The 20,291-nt window shown below is 49.0% G+C and overlaps 1 protein-coding gene across 3 annotated transcripts in view; it reads left to right on the forward strand.

Annotated features, from left to right (window-relative positions):
* Positions 1-18,639, forward strand: part of MSL3 (MSL complex subunit 3) — a 33,920-nt gene extending 15,281 nt beyond the window's left edge. For all 3 annotated transcript variants that reach the window (XM_075538885.1, XM_075538886.1, XM_075538887.1), the window contains 6 exons: positions 3,822-3,980; positions 5,299-5,561; positions 9,366-9,475; positions 13,138-13,237; positions 13,748-13,832; positions 17,207-18,639. In XM_075538885.1, the coding sequence (XP_075395000.1) occupies positions 3,822-3,980; positions 5,299-5,561; positions 9,366-9,475; positions 13,138-13,237; positions 13,748-13,832; positions 17,207-17,306 (817 nt within the window). In that variant the 3' untranslated portion in view covers positions 17,307-18,639. The remainder of the gene's footprint in view (positions 1-3,821; positions 3,981-5,298; positions 5,562-9,365; positions 9,476-13,137; positions 13,238-13,747; positions 13,833-17,206) is intronic.
* The last annotated feature ends 1,652 nt before the right edge of the window (positions 18,640-20,291 follow it).

Below are 20,291 nucleotides of genomic sequence, written 5' to 3' on the forward strand. Positions count from 1 at the left end.
CCCATTTGTATTCAGAGTGATTATTACTATCTCTGGCTTCATGGTTACCATATTCTGTTTTGTGTTTTGGGTCTTTGCCTATCTTCCTTCATATCAGTGTACTGCATTTGAGTGGAGGGTTTCTATCCTGTCCTCTTTTCCATCTGAGACCGTGTTGTGCTGGTACGTGTTGCTGGCATGTTGGCTTCTAGATGGAGATGGGCTATATGGTGGTCTCCTGGTGGTTCTAGTTGGAACTTGATCTTCTGGCCATAGTGAGTCAGCCAGTATGTTCTGCAGGGTTGGGTGACTTGCAGTATATTTTTTGAGTTCTTCCTTGTCCTGGAAGACCCTTATCTTACCCTCTATCTTAATGGATAACTTGGCAGGGTATAGGATTCTGGGGGAGGCATTTTTATCTTTCAGTTTTTGGAAGATGTTGCTCCATTCTCTCCTCCTCTTCATGGTTTCTGCTGATAAGTCTGAGCATATTCTTACCTGCGCTCCTTTGTATGTGACTGTCTTCCTTTCTCTTGATGCTCGTAAAATTTTCTCTTTTTCCTCTAAGTTGGATAATTTTACAATTATATGTCTTGGCGTGTTCTTCTTGGTGTTTAGCTTAGCCGGCGTCCTCTCTGCTTCCTGTATGAGAGTCGGATTCTCCTTTGTTAGGTTGGGAAAATTTTCTTCCAGAAATTCCTTTGCTATCTTGGCAGTCGATTTGTGTGTTATGTTGTGTTCCGGTAGACCGATTATTCGAATATTATTCCTCTTCATACCATCTGTCATTGATCTCAGGCTGTCTTCTGTTTCTTTAATTTTCCTATCTGATTGTTTTTCTCGCTTGCTTTGTTTGGTTTGAGCGTCCTCGAGTTCACTGATACGGTTCTCAGCCTCCTCAAGCCTACATATAGCTTCTGTGACCTTTTGTGTGGCCTCTGCTACCTCCTCTGGTAGTTTCTGCAGTTCCTTTTGGTGGATAATATTCATCCCCTCTATTGTGGACTTCATCCCCTCTATTGTGCATTTCATCCCCTCTATCATTGCATCCTTATTTTGGTTTGCATCTCTTAGCTCCTGTATTACTGCAAGCAGAGTTCTGAAGATTTCCTTTTGTGGCTGATCTATATCTGTTTCTTCTATGAGTGACGTTAGGTCTGTTAAAGTGCCTCGTTTCTCTGATTTTTTTGTTGGGAGTGATGTGGTCTGTTGATTTTTCCTTGATCCTTTCATAGACCCCATGCTTCTGGGAGACAGGAGTAACCTTATATATGTTGTTGTTAAGGATTCTTTCAGGCGATTGCCTATGACCTACTGTAAGGGTGGGTCAGACTCCCGTGTAGACCGAGTTCCCTGTCGGGTTGTTGAGATGTTTCAGCAGCTGGAGTGGGGGCTGGGGCCTCAGTGAGTGCCCTCAGGCTGCTTTGACCAGGTGTGACAAGGTACCCTTAGCAGCCCCCTTTATGAGGAGGGGGGTTAGTAATAAAAAGGATTTAAAAGGTTAATGATATAAAAATAGTTGTTAACATAATATTGGGCAGAGGAAGAAAAAATTGGGGGGAGAGGGAAGAGAATCTATAATAGAAGAGGGACAAGCTGTGATACTAGTAGAGGTGGGAGGAGAAGAAAGAAAAGAGAGAGAAGGAGAATCTATAGAAAAGGGGCAGAAGAGAAGTACAAGCATTAATGAAAAAGTAGGAAGGAAGGAGAGAGAATACAGCGCAGAAAGTAAAAGAAAGGGAAGAAGGAATAAAAAACAAAACAAACAAAAAACACCCAAAAGGCAAAAAAACAAAAAGAAAGAAAAAAAACCAACAAAACCAGACACACACAAAAACAGAAAAAAACCTATGCTAGATGGAGGATGTGTAGATGTGAATGTCTGAAAATTTCCCCCTTTCCCTCTAAGCGCTGGTGATGCCTAATAGAGCACAGAAGTGGCTGAGTTCGTATTGTCCCAAGATGTGGTGCTGATCTATGTGTTGTTTGGAATGCTCTTCAGCTCAGTAAGCCCTCCCAGGTCCAGCCGCTCCCCACTGGAGGTCCTCGTGCTCTAGCTGGGAAGTGCTAGGGCAGCTAAGGGTACTGTGTGGAGGCTCAGGCCACCATGCCGTCTCCTGGGGTGGCTGGGGCGGGCTGCGGCAGGCTTAGGGCTGGCACTGGGGACCCCACAGGGCCCCCAGGTGGTGAGAGCTGGCTGGAGCTCACCGACGGCTCCTCAGGGACTGCAAAGCCGAGTCCCAGGCTCCGCTGCAGGTGGAATGTTTGATCTGCCCGGGCTGTGAGCGGGCGCAGGGAGGCCCCTCGGACAGCCGCGCAGACAGCGGCTCAACACTGCAGGGGACAATGGTGCTCGCCCTCCACCCCGCTCTGAGCTCAGAACCCCGCGGACAGTAGTGGCTTGGCGCGAAACCGCAGGGGGTAATGGCGCCAGCAACACGAAACCGCAGGGGGCAATGGCGCCAGTCCTCCGCTCAGGCTCAGAGTCGCGGGCGCCGGGGTCCCCGCAGCACCCTGGGGAGGGCACCTACTCTTGTGCCTTGCGCAGGGAGGGGCCCTTGGCGGGCAGACTCAGCAGCGTGGGCTGTGGCGCTCCGAGGAAGCTCAGGGTCCGGGAAAGGCGCGGGTTGGGCTATGGCTCCCGGCGGGAAGTGCTCAGCGCAGGGTCCCAGCGGGGAGTGGAGCTGGTGCTAGGCTGCCAGGGTGGGCGGGGGTGGGAGGACGGCTCACGGAGGGCAGGTGGAGAGGTCTGTGACAGCGGTAAGGGTGGATGGTCCCCCGTGGGGGTCGCCAGACAACCCGCGGGTCCGCTCTCCGGAGCTTGGATGAATGGAGGGAGGGATGTGGGCCTGAGGGCAGATCGCTGCCCTGTGGGGAGATGGGGAGAGGGGAACCACGGGAGAGGAAAGCTTCTCTCCCAGTGGGGATCCGCGAGTGGGCCGCTGGTGTAGGGGAGCATGACCTGCTGCGCCTGTCTAGGCAGGGCAGGCAAGCGACTCTGGGCTGGGGTCCGGTTTGGGAATGGAGCCTAGGCCAGTCGCCAGTGAGCTCACGGCAGCTTAGTGACCAGAGATGTCCCACGAGTCTGGTCCTCTTTCACCTAGACCCCTGCTCAGGTCAAATACGTGGGGTGGGACTGGGGTGCTGTCCCAGGGGAATATTTCACTCACCAGACTCCTACTATTCAGCTACCTGGTCGCCAAGCCCGCTTTGTTTGGAGGAGCTCTCAGAGTATGCCGGTGTCCCCGTCGGCCATCTTCCCGGACTCCTCTTGACTCTTTCAAAAGCATCAGGCACCAGTTAGGGGTCTGATCTGGAGGCACTGAGCATGTAAGGTCTCACACGCCACCTGGAGATCGCCCAGGGCTTGGCCTCCCTCCTAAGCATCCCAGTGGCCCTTGAGAACTGGGCCGCAGCTTGTTTGACAAACAGTCACGTGTTGTGCTCAGAGGACTCCTCCCCATGCACTGCCCTCCCTGGAGTAGACTCAGAAAGGTTGATGATTGGAGTAGAGATGAGTCTTGGGTCTCAGCAAGGCAGCTGGTCTCAGTTCCCAGCGATTGGACCTCTGCACCTGCAGCCACAGATCTTGCTGGGAAGGCCCCATTGCTACTGGCCACATTCTTTAGTGTGAAGCATGGGAGAGGAAAATGAGCCACTTTGTCCTCTGCACTTTATACCCCGGGCTTGCTTTCCTCTCTTGGCTCTCTTCCATTTGCACCCACCAGTCCATCCCCTCAGCCTGTGCTTTCGGAAAGGCATGGCATTTGCTGGTGACGTGTGTGCAGGCCCATCAGTATGACAATCCCATTTGCAGCATCTCTCCTTTTTGTCCCCTGCAGTGTGGACCTTTGCAAGGAAATGGTTGATGGATTACGGATAACTTTCGATTACACACTTCCACTGCTTTTGCTCTACCCCTATGAGCAAGCACAGTACAAGAGGGTGACTTCATCCAAATTTTTTCTGCCAATCAAAGAAAGTGCCACAAGTACCACCAGGTAAGTGAGCTCGCCTGCAGGTGGCCTCGCAGACATCAGCTATCAAGTAGAGCAGCTACACCGTGGAGGGGGCTCTGTGATGCTACAGGGCCTACTGGTCCAGAGCAGGGAAAAGCCCTCACACACTTCCCAGTGGCTTGGAGAGATGTCAGCGAGCACGCCCAGCTGAGGGAGAGTGCAGGAGGGTGGGAGTTGGGCTGTGCCTTTAGCTTCTTTAACTGGTGCTGGGACCAGGGGAAAGTTCCCTCTGCATGGGGGGGCTTCTGCCTGTCCACATGGACTGAGCATCTGCCTCGTGGGGCAAGTCTGAGGAAGCGAGACTTGTTTGAAGGGACTGGCCACAGTTGACCTGTGGGGAAGGTTCCCTTGCTTCCCCCTTTGCAGCTTTCCCTCAGTCAGCAGCAAGCGGAAATGTCTAGTCTTTGAAAAGAACAAAGTCCCCTAACTTCAGTCTTTATCCATCGCCTTCTAGAAACTATGCTCCCATCTTCCATTTTCCTGTCACTTCGAAAATTGGTTCTCCGTTGTTTCCATTCTGCTATCTTCTTTCTCTTTGCCTTTTAGTTTCCTTCTGCCCTGACCCCCGAACCAAACTCCTGTCTCCAAGAGTGCAGACCCTTTCTCCTGCTCCTGCACTGGTCAGCCCCTCCCTGCCTTAAGGCTTTGTCTCTCCGGCTCCTCTCTGCCCTGCCTCCATCTCTTTTCCACCTGCCTTGCTTGCTTTCTCTTGCCTTTTTCCACCTGCTGGTTCCACCCCAGGTCCAGGCCCATCTTTGCATCTGCATGCCCTGCTCTAGACCTTGCGAGTTGGGCTGCCTGGGGCAGGCTCTGTTTCCACAGCTCCCTTTTGAAGACTTCTCTAGCTCTGCTAGTCAGGACATTTCGATGAAGTAGGTGGTCTCTTCTCAGCCCCGCCCCCCCATTGACATGTGGAGTCAGAGCAGTACTTTGTGGCTCAGCGTATCCTGTGCGTTGTGGGAGGTTGAGTAACAGCCCTCGCTCCTAGTGGGGACAAGCAAAAAGACCCTGCTACTTTGCTAAATGTCCCCGACCCCCTAAGCACTGTTCTGAACAAATGCAGAGTGGGAATCCCCATCCTTCCTGCCAGTGTGCCTATCGGAGACAAGGAACGCCAGATGATTTCATGGATTTAGTGAACTCTTTGAGAAACGATTAGTTTGGGCACATGCTTGAAATGAAGCTGGGTCACCTGCTTGCAGTTAGGAGCTGGTTGACTACTCTGTCCCGGAGAACACGGCCCTTGTGGAAGGAGTCTGGGGGAGTGGTCGGCTGTGAAAGCACTCCCTGTTCTTCCCAGGAATCAAGAGGAGCTGTCCCCGAGCCCGCCATTGTTGAATCCATCCACACCGCAGTCCTCCGAGAGCCAGCCCACCTCGGGGGAGGCTGCCACCCCGAAACGGCGCAAAGCCGAGCCCGAAGCCTTGCAGTCTCTGAGGCGCTCCACACGCCACAGCTCCAACTGTGACAGGCTGTCTGAGAGTAGCGCTTCTCCTCAGCCGAAGCGTCGGCCCCAGGACACTTCCGCCACCATGCCTAAGCTCTTCCTGCACCTGGAAAAGAGTAGGTTTGCACCTGGGGCGAGTGGGGGGTGGTCCTCGGAGCTGTCTGTCGTTTGTGTTGTACATCATCTGTGCGGGGCTCCATGCCAAGCTCACGGGCTCACTTGCATACCATAGTGATTCTCTCTGGAAGAATCGGAGCCAGAACAAGGTGGATCAACTTACCCAGATCCCACCTTGGAGAAATGGGGAGGCCGCATTACTAAGGAGCCTGGTGGGGGCGGGGGGGGGCAGGGGGGCGTTGGGCTGCTCACAGAAAGATCAGCAGTCGTATCCCAGCAGAGAGACGAAGCCCTTTGCTTCCTTAAAGATGGCAGCCTTGATCTCGTCACGGGCACCAGCACGCTGTCCTGGAGCAGCACTGTTCATTGCAATCGATGTGTGGCAGTGAGCTGGAGTTGGGTCTCTTGAGCAAATTGAATTATTGGTATCTTCCTTGCCAAGACTTCAGATTGAGCCGCTCTTAGGTTTGCTTACTTTTACGGTGGCCTGCCTCGTTCAGTTTCCACTTTGAACGTGCCTTTCTCAAGTAAAGCAAGAGTGATTTGACCCCGGTGCCTTCAGACTGGCTCGCCTTGCTATTGAGCTGGGATTTTAGTAGACTAGATGATGGAGGAGTTTATTAACTGTTTGTTAGTGTGTTTTTTACAAAAGACATGTTAAGATGGGTTTGCTGTAGCATCAGACTTAGAAGGCTGGTGGCTTACACGCTTTGTCAAAAGCATAAAGCGGACGCACTATTTCCCGACTGCCAAATATGGTTCTCCAGCGTTAGGTTATAGTAAGTTGGAAATTGAGAGTGAGCCTTGCAGTTTTCTCAAATAAAATAGAAGGCATTGTCTGCTCTCCCTAACAGTGACTTGTTGAAGTCAAACTCAATCACAGTCGCACAATTAGAGGTCAGCGTGGTTGCCATCCATCCGAAGGGCCTTCAAAAAGTTCGTGGAAAAACGGAATTGTTTGAATCCCTCTCGTAGAGAGGTCCTACTAAGTTGCGAATAAAGGAATGTGGTTCAGCAAAGGCTGGCCAACGTTTTCTCCCCGGACCACTGAGTCAATTCGGACTCATCGGGACTCTGTAGGGTAGAGTGGAACTGGCCCATGGTTTTCCCATGGCTGTGATCTCTCCATATTTGCCCCTCAGATTGGTTGCTGGGTTCAAACTGCCAACTTTAGCCGCCAAGGACGCAGCCACTGCAGGCCAGCACTTCACCACAGGGCTCTCTCTGTACAGGGCCAGATGGTGCATCGGGGTTGCAGCCACCTGGTCTGCCGGCGCCATTGCATGCCTTTGTCAGCAGAAGAAGGCCTGGTGTTTGGGGCCTGCAGCTGACACGCAGCTGGGTGACAGTGCAGGCTGACTAGAGCCCAGGTGGGACTCAGTTGGAGTGTGTGTGTCCCAGGGGTTCATGTGACATGCACAGTCATTCTCTGATTGTGGCAGAATGGTGGCCTCATTTCACGTGCCCTCCATGTCTGCAGTTAGGGGCAAGTCCCATGTGAACCTACCCGGGGTGGAACGTCAGCCTGATTTCCCTTAGGATCTTTCCTGTTTTGGGGCCTTTCCTCAGAGCACCTCCAGGTGCAGCACCGAAGGGGGTGCCAGCCAGAACAGCCCAGGTGGGCTGGGAGATGAGGAGGGAAGGGGCAAGGTTGGAACCGGAGGCATGGTGAGGGCAGAGGAGAATGGGTGTCTAGGTGGACCGGAGTGGAGATAGGAGGAGGAGTGAGTGGCCTTCACCTGCACTGTCACTCTTGGCAGCCCCAAGGCAGCACTGCCAAAGCCCCTCCACGCTGCTGGACGTGCTTGGGAAGCCAGACCCCCGAGTGCCCGTGGGGTTGGGCTGTGTCGCCAAGAATCTTCAAGGATTAATTCATTCCTCAAAAGCTCCTCAGTAGATGGATGGTTGTAAGTCAAAAAAGCAATTACTATGAATTTCAATGAAAGAATTGTAGTAAATCCCCGCGCTTTCAAATTAAAACCCATTTACACTAAAACAATAAATCATTAAATTGGCTACACTTAACTCTGGAAGCTAATATTAGCTCCCAAAGCACACACTAACCAGACAGTTCCCCAAGTTAATTAAAATATGACTGTTCAGTGTATATACCAAGCACCGTCATTTTTTGCATATAATGAATCCATAACTATCAGAAACTCGCGTGTAATGCACCCAGCACTCTTGGGAAATAAGAGCCTCAAAGTGGTTGTGCATGCGTATATTGAGTGACAAAACAAAAAATGGGAAGCCCTTTCTCTACAGTTCTCCTGAAAAGGACTGACATCTGACCGGCCAGCTGGCCTGTGCCTCTTTCAGCCCCGCCACTGTACCCAGGCCACCTTCACAAACACAGTCCCCAGGGCTCAGGGTTCCTGGAATGCTGCCGTCCTGTAATATTGCATGCCAGCAGAGTTGTCCCTCTGGAAAGGCAGGGGTGACTGAGTAGGCGACAGCACTGCGTGGCCTCCAAGTCTGAGCTGGACCCGCCGTCACTCCCCACCCAATAGCAGAGTGAGTCCTGGGGGTCATCTTGAAGGAGCTTCACTGTAGCTCAAATCCGCCAGCCTCTTGGAGGGAGAAAATGACGCCATCTGATCCCTTACAGATTGACCAACTCAGAAACCGGTATACGCTTGCTGAGACTCGGGATTGACTCGCCAGCAGCTGGTTTGGGTGTTTAGGTTTGGTTTGTTTCGCCAGTGCTAGCCAGGCCTCCATAAGTATCTTCCAGGCTGCTGCCCCTCACCCCTGCCTCTTGCCTACCTGGATAACCCCGTCAGCACCTCCCGCAGGTTTCCCCAGCCAGGCTCCCTCCTGACAGTTGCATTGGCATTGACTCGCCCTTGGTGTCAAACCCCAGCCTGTGTCTGACTCACTGGCGGCCTTACTCCCACCGTCACCAGTGCAGTGCTCAGCCCGTAGTTAGGTTAGCTTCACGTGGTGATAAGGGATTTGGATTTACTGATGCCCAAAGAGGCGCTGCAGGAAAGAGGAAAGGGAGAGAAGGTATACCTTTATTTTTATTCTTCCTTTTTAAAAGCCAGAATGCTCTTTATTGTGCTGTATTTTAAACAGTTCTATTGGCACTTGCTCCACATATCATATGATACAGTATTTCAATCGTACCCAAAAAGAGTTGTACTAGCATTACTACATTCAGTTTTAGAACATTTTCTTCTTCCTGGCACGCATTATTTATTTGTGTAATTATTTCTTAATTGTGGCAAGAATCTACACAACAAAACATTCTGCAATTCAGCAACTTATATATGTATGATTCAGTGCCATTGATGATTATACTCTTCATGTTATTCAACCATTATTAATATCCTTTTCCAAATTATTCTACCACCTTTAACATAAACTCAGTGCTCACTTAGCAAAACCTCTTCCTTGAGCGAAGGTGAACCTTTAAAGAAACCTTTTAAAATGATGATGTGCTTAAGAGAAGGTCAGTGAGAACTAGACAGACCCTCGTGGAGAAGGGTGGACAGTGGCCGTAACAGCAGGTTCCAGTGTGACAGTGGTGAGGATGGTGCAGTGTTTCATTTACTTGAAGATGGGCCCACTGTGAGCCAGAACCAGTTTATGGACCTAACAACAGCAACAACAACGGAGGGGCTGGGTGTTTTCCCCCTTCGGGCCCAAGGCTACTGCAACTTCTCTTTCGGAGAGAAGCATCTCACTGTTACGCATTCACTTCTGAGACCCAGTTTGCGATGTGGGCTCGGCTGCACAGCCGGCCTGTGTTCAGCTGCTGGCCACTCCCAGGTGAGTGAACACATCACTGTCGTTCGCAGAGACCCCGGTGCATAGCGGATCATCGTCCCCCATTCCTGTCACTCCGAGCAAGGAAGCGAGCGCGGCGTTTGCTGGCTTTGAAGGGAGACGAAATAATGAAATAAATGAGGTAACAAGCTCAGGCCGGCCTTTCCTCCCAGACTGACCACTCCCTGCACCGGTTTTTTGTTTTGTTTCTTGTCCTTTTAAACTGCATTGTGATTGCACTGGGAAATCCTGTCACCATTTCTTAGTCTAATTCTGTCAGAGGGCTCCCTGGTATCTGCAAAGTGTCGTGCGGCCATGAGGATTATGAGTAACATTGTCCCCATGGTGCTGTTTCTCATTCCTTAAACATGATTTCAGCCAAGACGTCAAACCGTCTCTTTCCATGAACTCAGTGATTGAAATAGCAGTCTTTTCCTTTCTTAGAGAGATGTCAGCAAAGCCTTTGTGCCAACAACCAGTGAGTATTTTAGGCTTTTGCAGGCCACTTGCGGTCCATATGAAGTATACCAAACCCCAAAACCACCACGGAAGAGGCGGAAATGAATGGCCAGGCAGGGCTCCAGTGAACCCTACACGGGACTGCTAAGCACACTTGCATACCGTGCAATGCTTGTGTTAGAAAAGCTTTAGACTTTTTTTTTCAGTTATTAAAAAATGTAGCAACCTTTTGCAGCACAGGTGCCCCCTCCCCGAGGCGATAGTTGGTGGGCTCCTGGTGCAGAAGCCATTCGTTGCCATCATCATGTCAGAGAGGGCAGGCCAGGAATTCCTGAGTTTTCAGATAAGGCTGGGGGCTGCAGGGTATGGGAGGGGCTTCTTCAAGTTGGTGGACCTCTGGAGAAGGGAGTTGTCTCGGGAGCATTTGGAAACCCCCTTGTCTTATTTTAGGCAAACTGGCAGATTCGGTTGCTATGAGTTGGCATAGACTCAATGGCAGTGAGTTTGGGTTTGTTTTTTGGTGGTACCTGAGAAGCTGTCCTGGAACTGATTTGCCTCAAAAGCAGTGCTTGGGCGCCATCTCGTGGTTTAAAATATAGCTGCAATCTATAGTGAAAAAGATGATTTCTGGTAAATACTTAGAATTCAATGCAGCAAGCCCTTTAGAGTGATTCAGGAGACTGAAGCAGTGTTTCCTAAGCAGGGCTCAGCGATGTAGCCACCATGTCTCTATCTCCACTTTGTTAGGGCCTTGTCTAGACGTGGATAGTTGTAATAAAGATCCACTGGAGACTTGCCAAGTGTCAGGTGGACATAGCAAGACCTCTAGTCAGCTGTAGCTGGAAGATGCAAGACCACCACCCAGCTAGACCAAATGATGAAGGCTTGCTGACATCCAGATGCTGGGACCGTGGCCCTGCCTTCGTCTCCCAACGCACAGAGCAATTTGCACATGGCAAGGTGTCCGGAGATGATGAGGGAAGGCTGACAGGAGGCCTTTACCTGGAGAGCCAGACGGAACCACCGCTGTAGCTGTGTTCACCTTGTTGGCTTCCTGCAGTGACTTCATTTCAGGATCTAGCTGGGGTGTGTGTGCGTGTGCGCGTTGTTTGAACACTTTCACTGGCACTCCATCCACATATCATACAATTCAGTTGTTTAATCATATCAAGAAGAGTTGCACAAGCATTACCACAATCAGTTCTAGAACGTTTTCTTCTTACCCATATTCATTGCTATTTGTGTATTTCCCTCCCCCCCCCCTCAATTTTGGCACACAGAAACAACAAAACATTCTCCATCCAACAACGGCCTGTGTCATTCAGTTCCATTCCTCATACTCCTCATGTTGTGTAGCCATGCCCACTCCGAATTGTTTGGGTGGGGCTTTGGTATCTTGCAGGTCTAACTGACTAGACTTCTGTAGACCCTGCAATGTTCCCCTGACACTTGACAAGTCTCCAGAGCCACTGGCACAGCCTCAGGCGAATAGACTGCAGGTCTTTGACCTGTTGTAATATCTCCAGGGAAAGTCATAAGTTTGGGGGACAGTTCCCACTTGACCAAAGCTCCTGAGGCAGCTTGTGGTTTGGAATTCAAAATGTAGGGCTGGAAAAAGCTGCTATTAAGTGCAAAGTCTTATTTGTAGTGGCTTGAGTAGGTAAAAAAAAGCCCTGTCCGTTTCCACAGAGAACGCGTGAATCTTGAAACCATGGGAATCCAGGGCGAGGGCAGTGAGGCTGCCTTGTCTGTCTGCCTCTGAGGTGGCACGGCCTGACTGCTCTTTGATCCCTTGTTTCAGTGGAAGTAATTTGTGTTTTCCTTCTCTGACAGGTTCCCACCTGTTCCACGTTTTGCAGGCTTACCTGTAGTACTAAAAAAAAAACATCTTTCAGTTACTATTTTTGTGGCAATACTGTGTTCCAGATGGAAGTTTCCACCACAAATTAGATTCCTATTCAACGGTTCATGGGAACCGTGCTCCATGATATTGGTCTGCGTTACTTTTTACTGCTTCCTTCTCACCTGGCAAGAGCTTCCCCAGAGAACAAACGGGGCCAAAAGGCTCCATGATTTCTAGGTCATTACTCCTCATTGAGGAAACCAGCTAGTTTCTTCATCTCATATTATGTTCTCCCCTGCCCTCTCTTCTTGTTGTGAACTTGGATATAGGGCATAGCTACACACACACACACACACACACACACACACACACACACACACACACACACACATCCTTAGTGTTCACCAGCCAGCAGTGTCTGTTGCCGGATTAAGCTGCCCATCACAGATTTAAAAGAGAAAAGTTTAGAGAAAAAAAAATCAAGGAGAACAAATCTGTATGGAAATACATATTTTATAAACCACACAGAAAACAAATACTTTTGTTAGTAAGAAATGAGAGGTTAACATTTGTTTAGCATTTTATTTTTAATAAAAGATTTTATTAGGGGGGGCTCTTACAACTCTTATTATAATCCATGCATCAGTTGTATCAAGCATATTTGTACAAATGTTGCCATAATTATTTTCTAGACATTTACTTTCTATTGAGCCCTTGGTACCAGTTTCTCTTTTTTCCCGCTCTCCCCCCTGGCGACCCCTTGATAAATTATTATTATTTTCATATCTTACACTGACCACTGTCTAACCCCCACGGTTTCTGTTCATCCCTCTTGGGGTGGTGGTTATGTGTCAGTGCCCCCTTCCTCTCCCCACATTCTTCCTACCCTCCTGGTATCCCTCCTCCCATTCCTATTCCTGGATTCCGTGTGTCAAGAGCTTAGCATACAACTTTTGGCGTTTCTTCTGTGATATCTATATCTCATAGTCATATATTACATGCATCCACTGCACTTCCCTGCTTTCTAGTTTGATCCTCTTACGGGAACCGTGCCTACTGTCGGTCCCTGCCGATCTTACCCACTGGCCATGTCGGGAGTAGTAGCTTCGTCACTCCCATCCGTAGTGTTACCAGTCTCCTCCCACTTTCTGGTCCAATCGTGATGCCATCGAAGTTGCAAAGATTGAGTCCTGGGGGGTGGGGAACATGACCCTCTATCAGCTGGAGAAGGTCCACCAAACCCAAACCCCTCGCCATTGAGTTGGTTCCAACTTGGCAACCCAGCAAGATAGAATAGGGCTGCCCCCAGGGGTTCCCAGTTGACCACTTTGACAGAAGCAGTTTGAGCTGCTCCCTTTTGGGTTGGCATCCGGGCACTTAACCCCCTGTGCCACTAGTGCTCCTTAAGGCCAATGCCCCGTTATTTCTCTGGAGTGTGCAGTGAGCAGGTCGTGGGGTGTTAGGAACATGCTAACGGAAGTATCCATCCCTGCTGTCCCCAGGTCCTCTCCTGGAAGCTTGTCCCGGACAATTTCCCCCCTGGTGACCAGCCGCCTCCACCCTCCTACATTTACGGCTCACAGCATTTGCTGCGCATGTTTGGTAAGTAGTCTTGGCTCCTGTACTCTGCCTCCCGTTTGGTCCTGTGAAGGTGCGCCTTAGTCTTGTGTGTTTCTGTACATTGTATGAGTTAGACTCAAAGCATCCAATGAATGTGGGTATTTTCAGGTCTAAGATGACCTCTTCAAAGAACGCACTGAATGAATCAGATTTTGTGCCAAGTGAATTGTTCCATTTGTACCTCTCTATGTATCCCTGGCGTACCCTGGTGGTTACGCGTCAGGCTGCTAACTGAAAGTTCCCAGCACTTCGAAACCACCAGTTGCTCTAGGGAGGGATGAGCGAGACCGTCTGCTTCCTTAAATAATTTGCATCCTTGGAAACTGTTCTAGAGCGGTGATAAGAGTTGGAAGCGACCTCAAGAACATGAATTACGTGTCAGGTTCAGGAGGAAGCAGACGATGCCAGAGTGCATGTTGCACATTTTTAGGATTTGAGATCATACAATGCAAATGCTTTTCCCATTTTTTTTCCCTTTTTCCTCCAATGCAGTAAAACTTCCAGAAATCCTTGGGAAGATGTCTTTCTCCGAGAAGAATTTGAAAGCCTTACTGAAGCACTTTGATCTCTTTCTGAGGTAATTTTATGATTTTCTCCAAAATGCCCTTGACCGCCTGACATCTTCCTGTTTAGCTGTAAGCACTGGACGTGTGCCCTTTGTCTCCATGTTAGCATCTGCAGGGCGGGCCTTGGCGTTGGCTGTATTGTGAAGGTAAGTGCCCGCTGGTCTTTGTTGACATTTTAGGCTCCTTCACAGGAAGGTATTGTTTACCTCACATGACAGAGCCAGCTGTTTTGCTACAGAGCAGCCTTAGTTTAGTGTCCGGAGACGGCATTTCATGCAGCCAGTAAACGCTGTTGTCAGTTCGAAGTACTCGTCAAGTTCTTGCAATAAATCCATCGCCTGGAGGACCCTTGTTTCCAGCACGCTTTGGTGAATGGCAGTAACACAAAGGGGGTGGTTGCTCTTGGTGGTGGTGGCATTAGGTCCCGTTTAGTCGGTACCTTTCTGACAACAGATGGAAACACTGCCTGGGCCTGCCCCACCCTCACAATTGTTCCCATGCCTCAGCCCATGGTTGCAGCCACTATCAATCCATCTCCTGGATGGTCTTCTGCTATTTCACTGCTCCTCTGCATTACCAAGCATGATGTCCACTGAGGACTGGTCTCTCCTGACAACATGTCCAAAGTTTCTAAGACACAGTCTCACCATTTTTGCCTAGAAGGAACACTCTGGCCTTACCTCTTCCAACACAGATCGGTTTGTCCTTTTAGCAGTCCGCGGTACTTTCAGTCTTCTGCTCTAGCACCACAATTCAAATGCCTCGATTCTTCTTCATTATTCTTCAGTGTCTTATTTTCACATGCTTATGAAGTGTTAGAAGTCCCATGGCTGGATCAGGCCTACCTTAGTGCTCAACGTAGCATCCTTGATTGTCAGCATCACTCTTAAGAGGCCTCCTGCAACGGATTCACCTAATGCAGTACATCCTTTGGTGTCTTGACTGCTGCTTCCATGATATCACTTGTGGAGCCTAGGAAGACAAAATCCTTGACAAGTCAGCCTTTTCACCATTTATCATAATGTTCCTTATTGGTCTAGTTTTGAAGATTTTGGTCTTCTCATTGAAATGATTGTTAATCCATACTGAAGGCTACCATCCTTGATCTTCATCAGCAAGTGCCTCAAGTCCTTCTAACTTCTAACAAGCACAGGGTTGTTAGGCCTTCCTCCAATCCTGATGCCACATTCTTGTATTATCCAGCTTCTCTGGCGATTTGCTCAGCGTACAGATTGAGTGGGTGTGATGCGAGGATGCAACCCTGACGCCCACCTGTCCCCATGTGAAACCACGCAGTGTCCCCTTATTCTGTTCCCACAACTGCCTCCTGATCCCTGTATAAGTTCATCATGAGCACAATAGAATTCCCATTTTCCTTAAGGTTATCCATAGTTTGTTATGATCCACACAAAGTGCAAAAATTAAGAAGAGAAGAGCTGGCAATTTGCTCTCACAATAATTAACAAACTGGGAAACACAGGGAATCCAGAACTGATGATCCCTTCTGGATTAGTGGTGAGAAAGGCGACACCGGAAGGATGGGGTAGAAAGAGGGAACCTATTACAGAGATCTACATAGAACCTCTTCCCTGGGGGACAGATAACAGAAAAGTGGGTGTAGGGAGACCTCTGACAGTGTAGGATATGACAAAATAATACGTTATACATTATCAAGGGTTCATGAGGGAGGGGGAGCAGGGAGGGAGGGGGAAATGAGCAGATGCCAGGGGCTTACTTGAGCAAATGTTTCGAGAATGATGAGGGTAACGATTGAACAAATGCGCTTTATACAGTTGTTTGAGCCCCCAATAAAGTGATTTCAGAAAAAATTAACAGACTGAAAACCCCTGAGGCCATTGGGGACATCTGTTGTGCCACATGAAGTTGGTAGGTGTTGAAATCGACTTGAGGGCATCCCTAGACAGCAGTTTTCTTCAAAACTATTTTTGCCTTATATACTTTACTATTTCTCATGACACAAGGGTCTAATTGACAAAGAAGGGTGTTTGCATCTCTGGCTTCCCGTCCTTAGCTTGTGGCCCCCCGAGAGGGCAGCCTCTGGACTGCAGCAGCGCAAGGTGTGCTGTCGCGTCTGGCAAGGGTTCAGGTCCGCGCACCGGTTTCATCCTGGCACTTTAAAGCTTTGCGTATGCGTCAAAAGGTGAGCAAGTACTCGCGAGCCACGACTCTGCAGCTCGGTCTCCTGTTTGGTAGTTCATCTGAACGCAGTGGTCCCGTGCTGGCCCTTTTTGTTTTTAATCCCAGGGCCTGGCTGACTCAGAGTAACCAGCGCCAGGATTGGAGTTCATCCTGGTACCCAGTCCTGTGTGTGGGCCCTTCCTTCCCAGTGGACTGGTGTATACATAGATGAACAAGCTGTGGAAGCAGTGACCATCTTCATCAGCCCCGTCTTTCTCTTCCTGCCGCTGCAGCTCAGTACCACTTCTGCTATTTTGCAGACATCCTGGGCCATGTTCTTCTGGGTCATTTCTGACCCCTCCTTATTTTCATCAGCTACCTAGAGAAACCTTTCAAGCAAGACAAGACCCCTTCCATCCAGTCTCTGGCCCAGCTTGTTTTCTGGGCCTCTCCTGGCGATTGGCCCCAGGGCTGTCTGGCCTGGCTTTCTTGTTCTTCCCATCCCTAATAACCTCTTTGGCTTTTGAGATTATGTGTCTAGGGGTCTTGCTCACCTTTGCCCTTGGCTCACACCAAGTGGTGTTGGGATTTTTAAAAAATACTGTCATGCAACATGAATACAGCTATGGTGAATGGAATTAGCCTCTAAAAACATTTTACTGTAGCAAGTTTCAAAAGTACCAGATGCCTCTTCTTTGTCATCCTCCCCCCAAAACAAAGCCATAACTCTGTTTGCCATAAAATCTGGATCAGTGAGATCTTATAGTGCTGTGGGAGCAGGAAGGAGCAGTGCCCTGTTTGAACAGAAGCCTGCTCACTCTCCAAGCCCAGCTTCGGTGTGCTCTGCTCCTGTAGGCTGGGGCTGGGACATCTGGCTGGGCAACTTTGGACAAAAAATGGCCAGCAATAGGTATTCTGTTCTGGATGGCTTAACGTGTAGCCTGCATAGGCTACAATCTGTGTTTTATATACTTGGCTTTAATAACAAGAAATGTGAACTATTTGCAGACATTTCCAGGTATTCGTTTTTTCACACAAGTGTTTACATAATCAAAACTGTTAACTAATGGAGCTTGGGTGCCAGGATTCGGGCAGAATCTTTCGTGGACGTCAGCTGCAGGTAAGGACTGCAGGTCGCACATTGACACCAAGATGTCACCCGTTGGAGTGCTCAGAGGTGGTGCTTTGGCTCTGTGGGGGTCTGCCCTTCGTCTGTGATCACCAAGGCTGTTTCCTCCCCTTTCAGGTTTCTGGCGGAGTATCATGATGACTTTTTCCCAGAGTCTGCCTACGTCGCTGCCTGCGAGGCACACTATAGCACCAAGAACCCCCGTGCCATGTATTGAGGCTGAGGCAGCGGGCTGCCCAGGCTCCAGGCAGGGGCAAGGGACAATAGTGGAGGTTTCTTCTCTGGCAGAAGACATCGCCAATCTGCCACCTGCACCTGGAGCTGTACGGCCATGTGATGTGACTTTTTTTTTTGTGAAGAATGATTGCCCTGGAGCCAGGCTGGCTCCTGACAGCGGATGCACCGGTGACAGCTCTCAGCAGTCATGTCAGCGCAGCGACAGCCTGATGCGGAGAAAACTGAGCATTTGCAGTTTTTTGTTAGTAATAAACTTTTTTTGAATTCGTACTAAATGAAAATGCTTTGCGGACTTTCATTTTCGTGACCAGGACTGAATCCCTCCCCGCGTCCCACAAGCATGAATGTACATAGAGAACCTGCCGCCGCCACGGAGCCGCAGAGGGATGGCAACAAGAAACGTACAGCTGTCGTCGAACTTCCTTTCTGGAAAACATTGTTTTAGAAAGTGTTCTCTGTCTTTTTGGACAGAAATGTTCCCAGGAGAGCTTCTACTCTACCTGCATTTTTTTCTCCCCCCTCACCCCCTCCCTCTCTCCCTTTCCTGATGCCTCTGCTGCCCCCCTTCTTTTCTCTCTTCTTTCCCTCTTTTTTCTCATTGTTTCCGTCCTCTGTTGGACCTGTGTACCTGGCTTGGTTTCTTTTTATTATTTTGTTTTTATTTCACCTTTGTATGTTTGTTGTTGAGATCTTTTGTTTCCTTGCCTTTTGATCTTTGTCTGATTTGGGGGCACAGTGCCCTCTTTTGTCACCTTGCTGCCACCCTGTGTGTTGGTCTGGAGCTAAGGCCATGCATCCTCCTCCCTCATTATCAGCTGACTAACACCACCCCAAAAAAAGTCAAGTGACCTTTTTATTCCTCATCATCCTGCCTCATCTGCCACCTTCTCCCCCTGACTGCTAGACAGAAAGACAGACCTATGTCAACATTTCAAAATGAAAAGCAGTCTGATGTGTCTGCAGTGTGCTTTAAATTGTGGGCAGTCTCGAGTGATTATTCACGGCCTGAAGGAAAATTATTTCCTTTTTCATAACCTGTGTGGTCAGTGTCGCCAGTGCAATGTCCTGTCTCTGAACGCCTTTACTGCCATAAACCTTGGTATTAAAGTGAAGTCACTTTCTATCCTAATGTATTTTTTTTGCCCAAAGACATTTCTTAATCACAACTGCCCTTAAGAAAGAGGAATATGTGCAGCTTTGGTTGATTTAGACAGTTCTTCAAAAGATTATCATTAAAAATGATTAAATTTCCTGAATCGTTACTCTGAACATTTCGATGTAAAAGTCTAGAAGTTGGCAAACTGGCTTATGAGCCATGTAGCTCTGAAGTAAAATTGAGAAATTTTAAAGGTGGTTGTTCAGATCGTGGTGATTTCATTTGTTTGTAAAAATATATTTGTGGCTCTCAAATAATTCTCAAATTGTTGTGAGGAACAGATTGACTCTCCTGTCTCATAAGTTTGCCAACCCCGGGATAGACCGTAGGTTCCCAAGCTTATTTGGCCTGCCACCTCCTGTTCCCAAACAATAGTTAGATTGTGCTACATCCCATAACGCAGGGTAAAGTCCTCCAGGGAGCGGTATTGCCAATATTCTTCAGTTTTCTCCTTTGGACTTGTGTCCAGCAGAGCTGTTAGGGGTGCAGATTCCAGAGGTGGCCCATGTTTCACACTGACTCCATGTGGTCTGAGGCCTGAATTGCAGGCAGACCCTTCTCACAGTGGGCCCATCCTCACCAAGCAGTGCCTCCTTCCAGGAGCTTCCACTGCTGACTGGTTTGCGATGTCTAGTGGCAGGGGGGAGGTACATGCCTTATTTGTTCCTGCAAGGTGAATGTGTGGGGGAATGAGGGCTTATGAGTTGGCTTGCTAACCCCAAGGCCAGCAGTTGGAATCTACTGGCTGCTCTGCAGGAGGCTTTCTACTCCCACAAAGACTCACAGTCTCGAACCCTACAGAAGAGGCAGTTCCACCCTGCCCTATAGGATCATTATCAATTGGATTAGATGCAGTAGCTGTGCGCTTGGAAAGTTCCTCCATTAGGGACCTTGCTTTGCTAGCATGTTCAGGTGGTAGTCACATGGGACTTCGTCTCATGTACTTTGGACATGTTATGAGGAGAGACCAGTCCCTGGAAATGGAACGTGCTTGGTATAGTAGAGGGGCAAGAGGAAGACCCCACTGCCCCACCTAGACAGATGGTGGCTGCAACAGTGTGCTCAAAGCATACCAGTTGTGAGGCTGGTGTGGGTCTGGACAGTTTCATCCTGTTGTCTAGGGGATTGCTATGGATTGGAACCAACGCAACAGCACCCAACAGTCTGGGGGAGATTGACAGCATACCAAGCTGAAAGCATAGTCAGACTGGGTTGAAATTTGAAATACCTTTCAAACATTCTCCGTGTTTCTTCATCTGACCCTCCACCCAGCGTTTTCATGGGGTGCTAGGTCAGCTTATTTGGTGTTCTCATGGGACTGGGAAATGAAAACAACCAAAGAACCCACATACACTTTACACCGTAGTAAAAAAAACCAAGGTGGCAGGGCTTCTCCTTTGCTCACTAATTGGTTTCCAGGGCAATGATTAATGGCATTATGGAAAGCAGCTGACTGGTCATCCAAGGAACCAAAGAAAGTCTCAAGTCACTGGGTGAATGGTGTGAATGTGTTGCAGTTGTCATTTCTGAGCGGTTCAGATTCATCACCCACTAAGATAAACCAGCTCTTTTGTGTGGGTTTGGTTTCCTCTCTTAGAGGTCAAGTTTAAAAGCCTACATCAGCACACCACAACCTGCTCACAAAATATTCCCTTTGTAAATCAGAAAATTACACCCGTTGCTCAAGCCATAAGTAGCTAAGTGCTTTTAGATTTTTACACATCCTCTGTCAAAAATGATTTAGCTTGCACGAAGCCTGCTCCCATAATAAATGTTTTTCGCCACAAATTGTGCGAAGCCTTTGTCCTT

This window comes from Tenrec ecaudatus, chromosome X (assembly GCF_050624435.1).
Source record: "Tenrec ecaudatus isolate mTenEca1 chromosome X, mTenEca1.hap1, whole genome shotgun sequence".
NCBI classification, from domain to species: domain Eukaryota; kingdom Metazoa; phylum Chordata; class Mammalia; order Afrosoricida; family Tenrecidae; genus Tenrec; species Tenrec ecaudatus.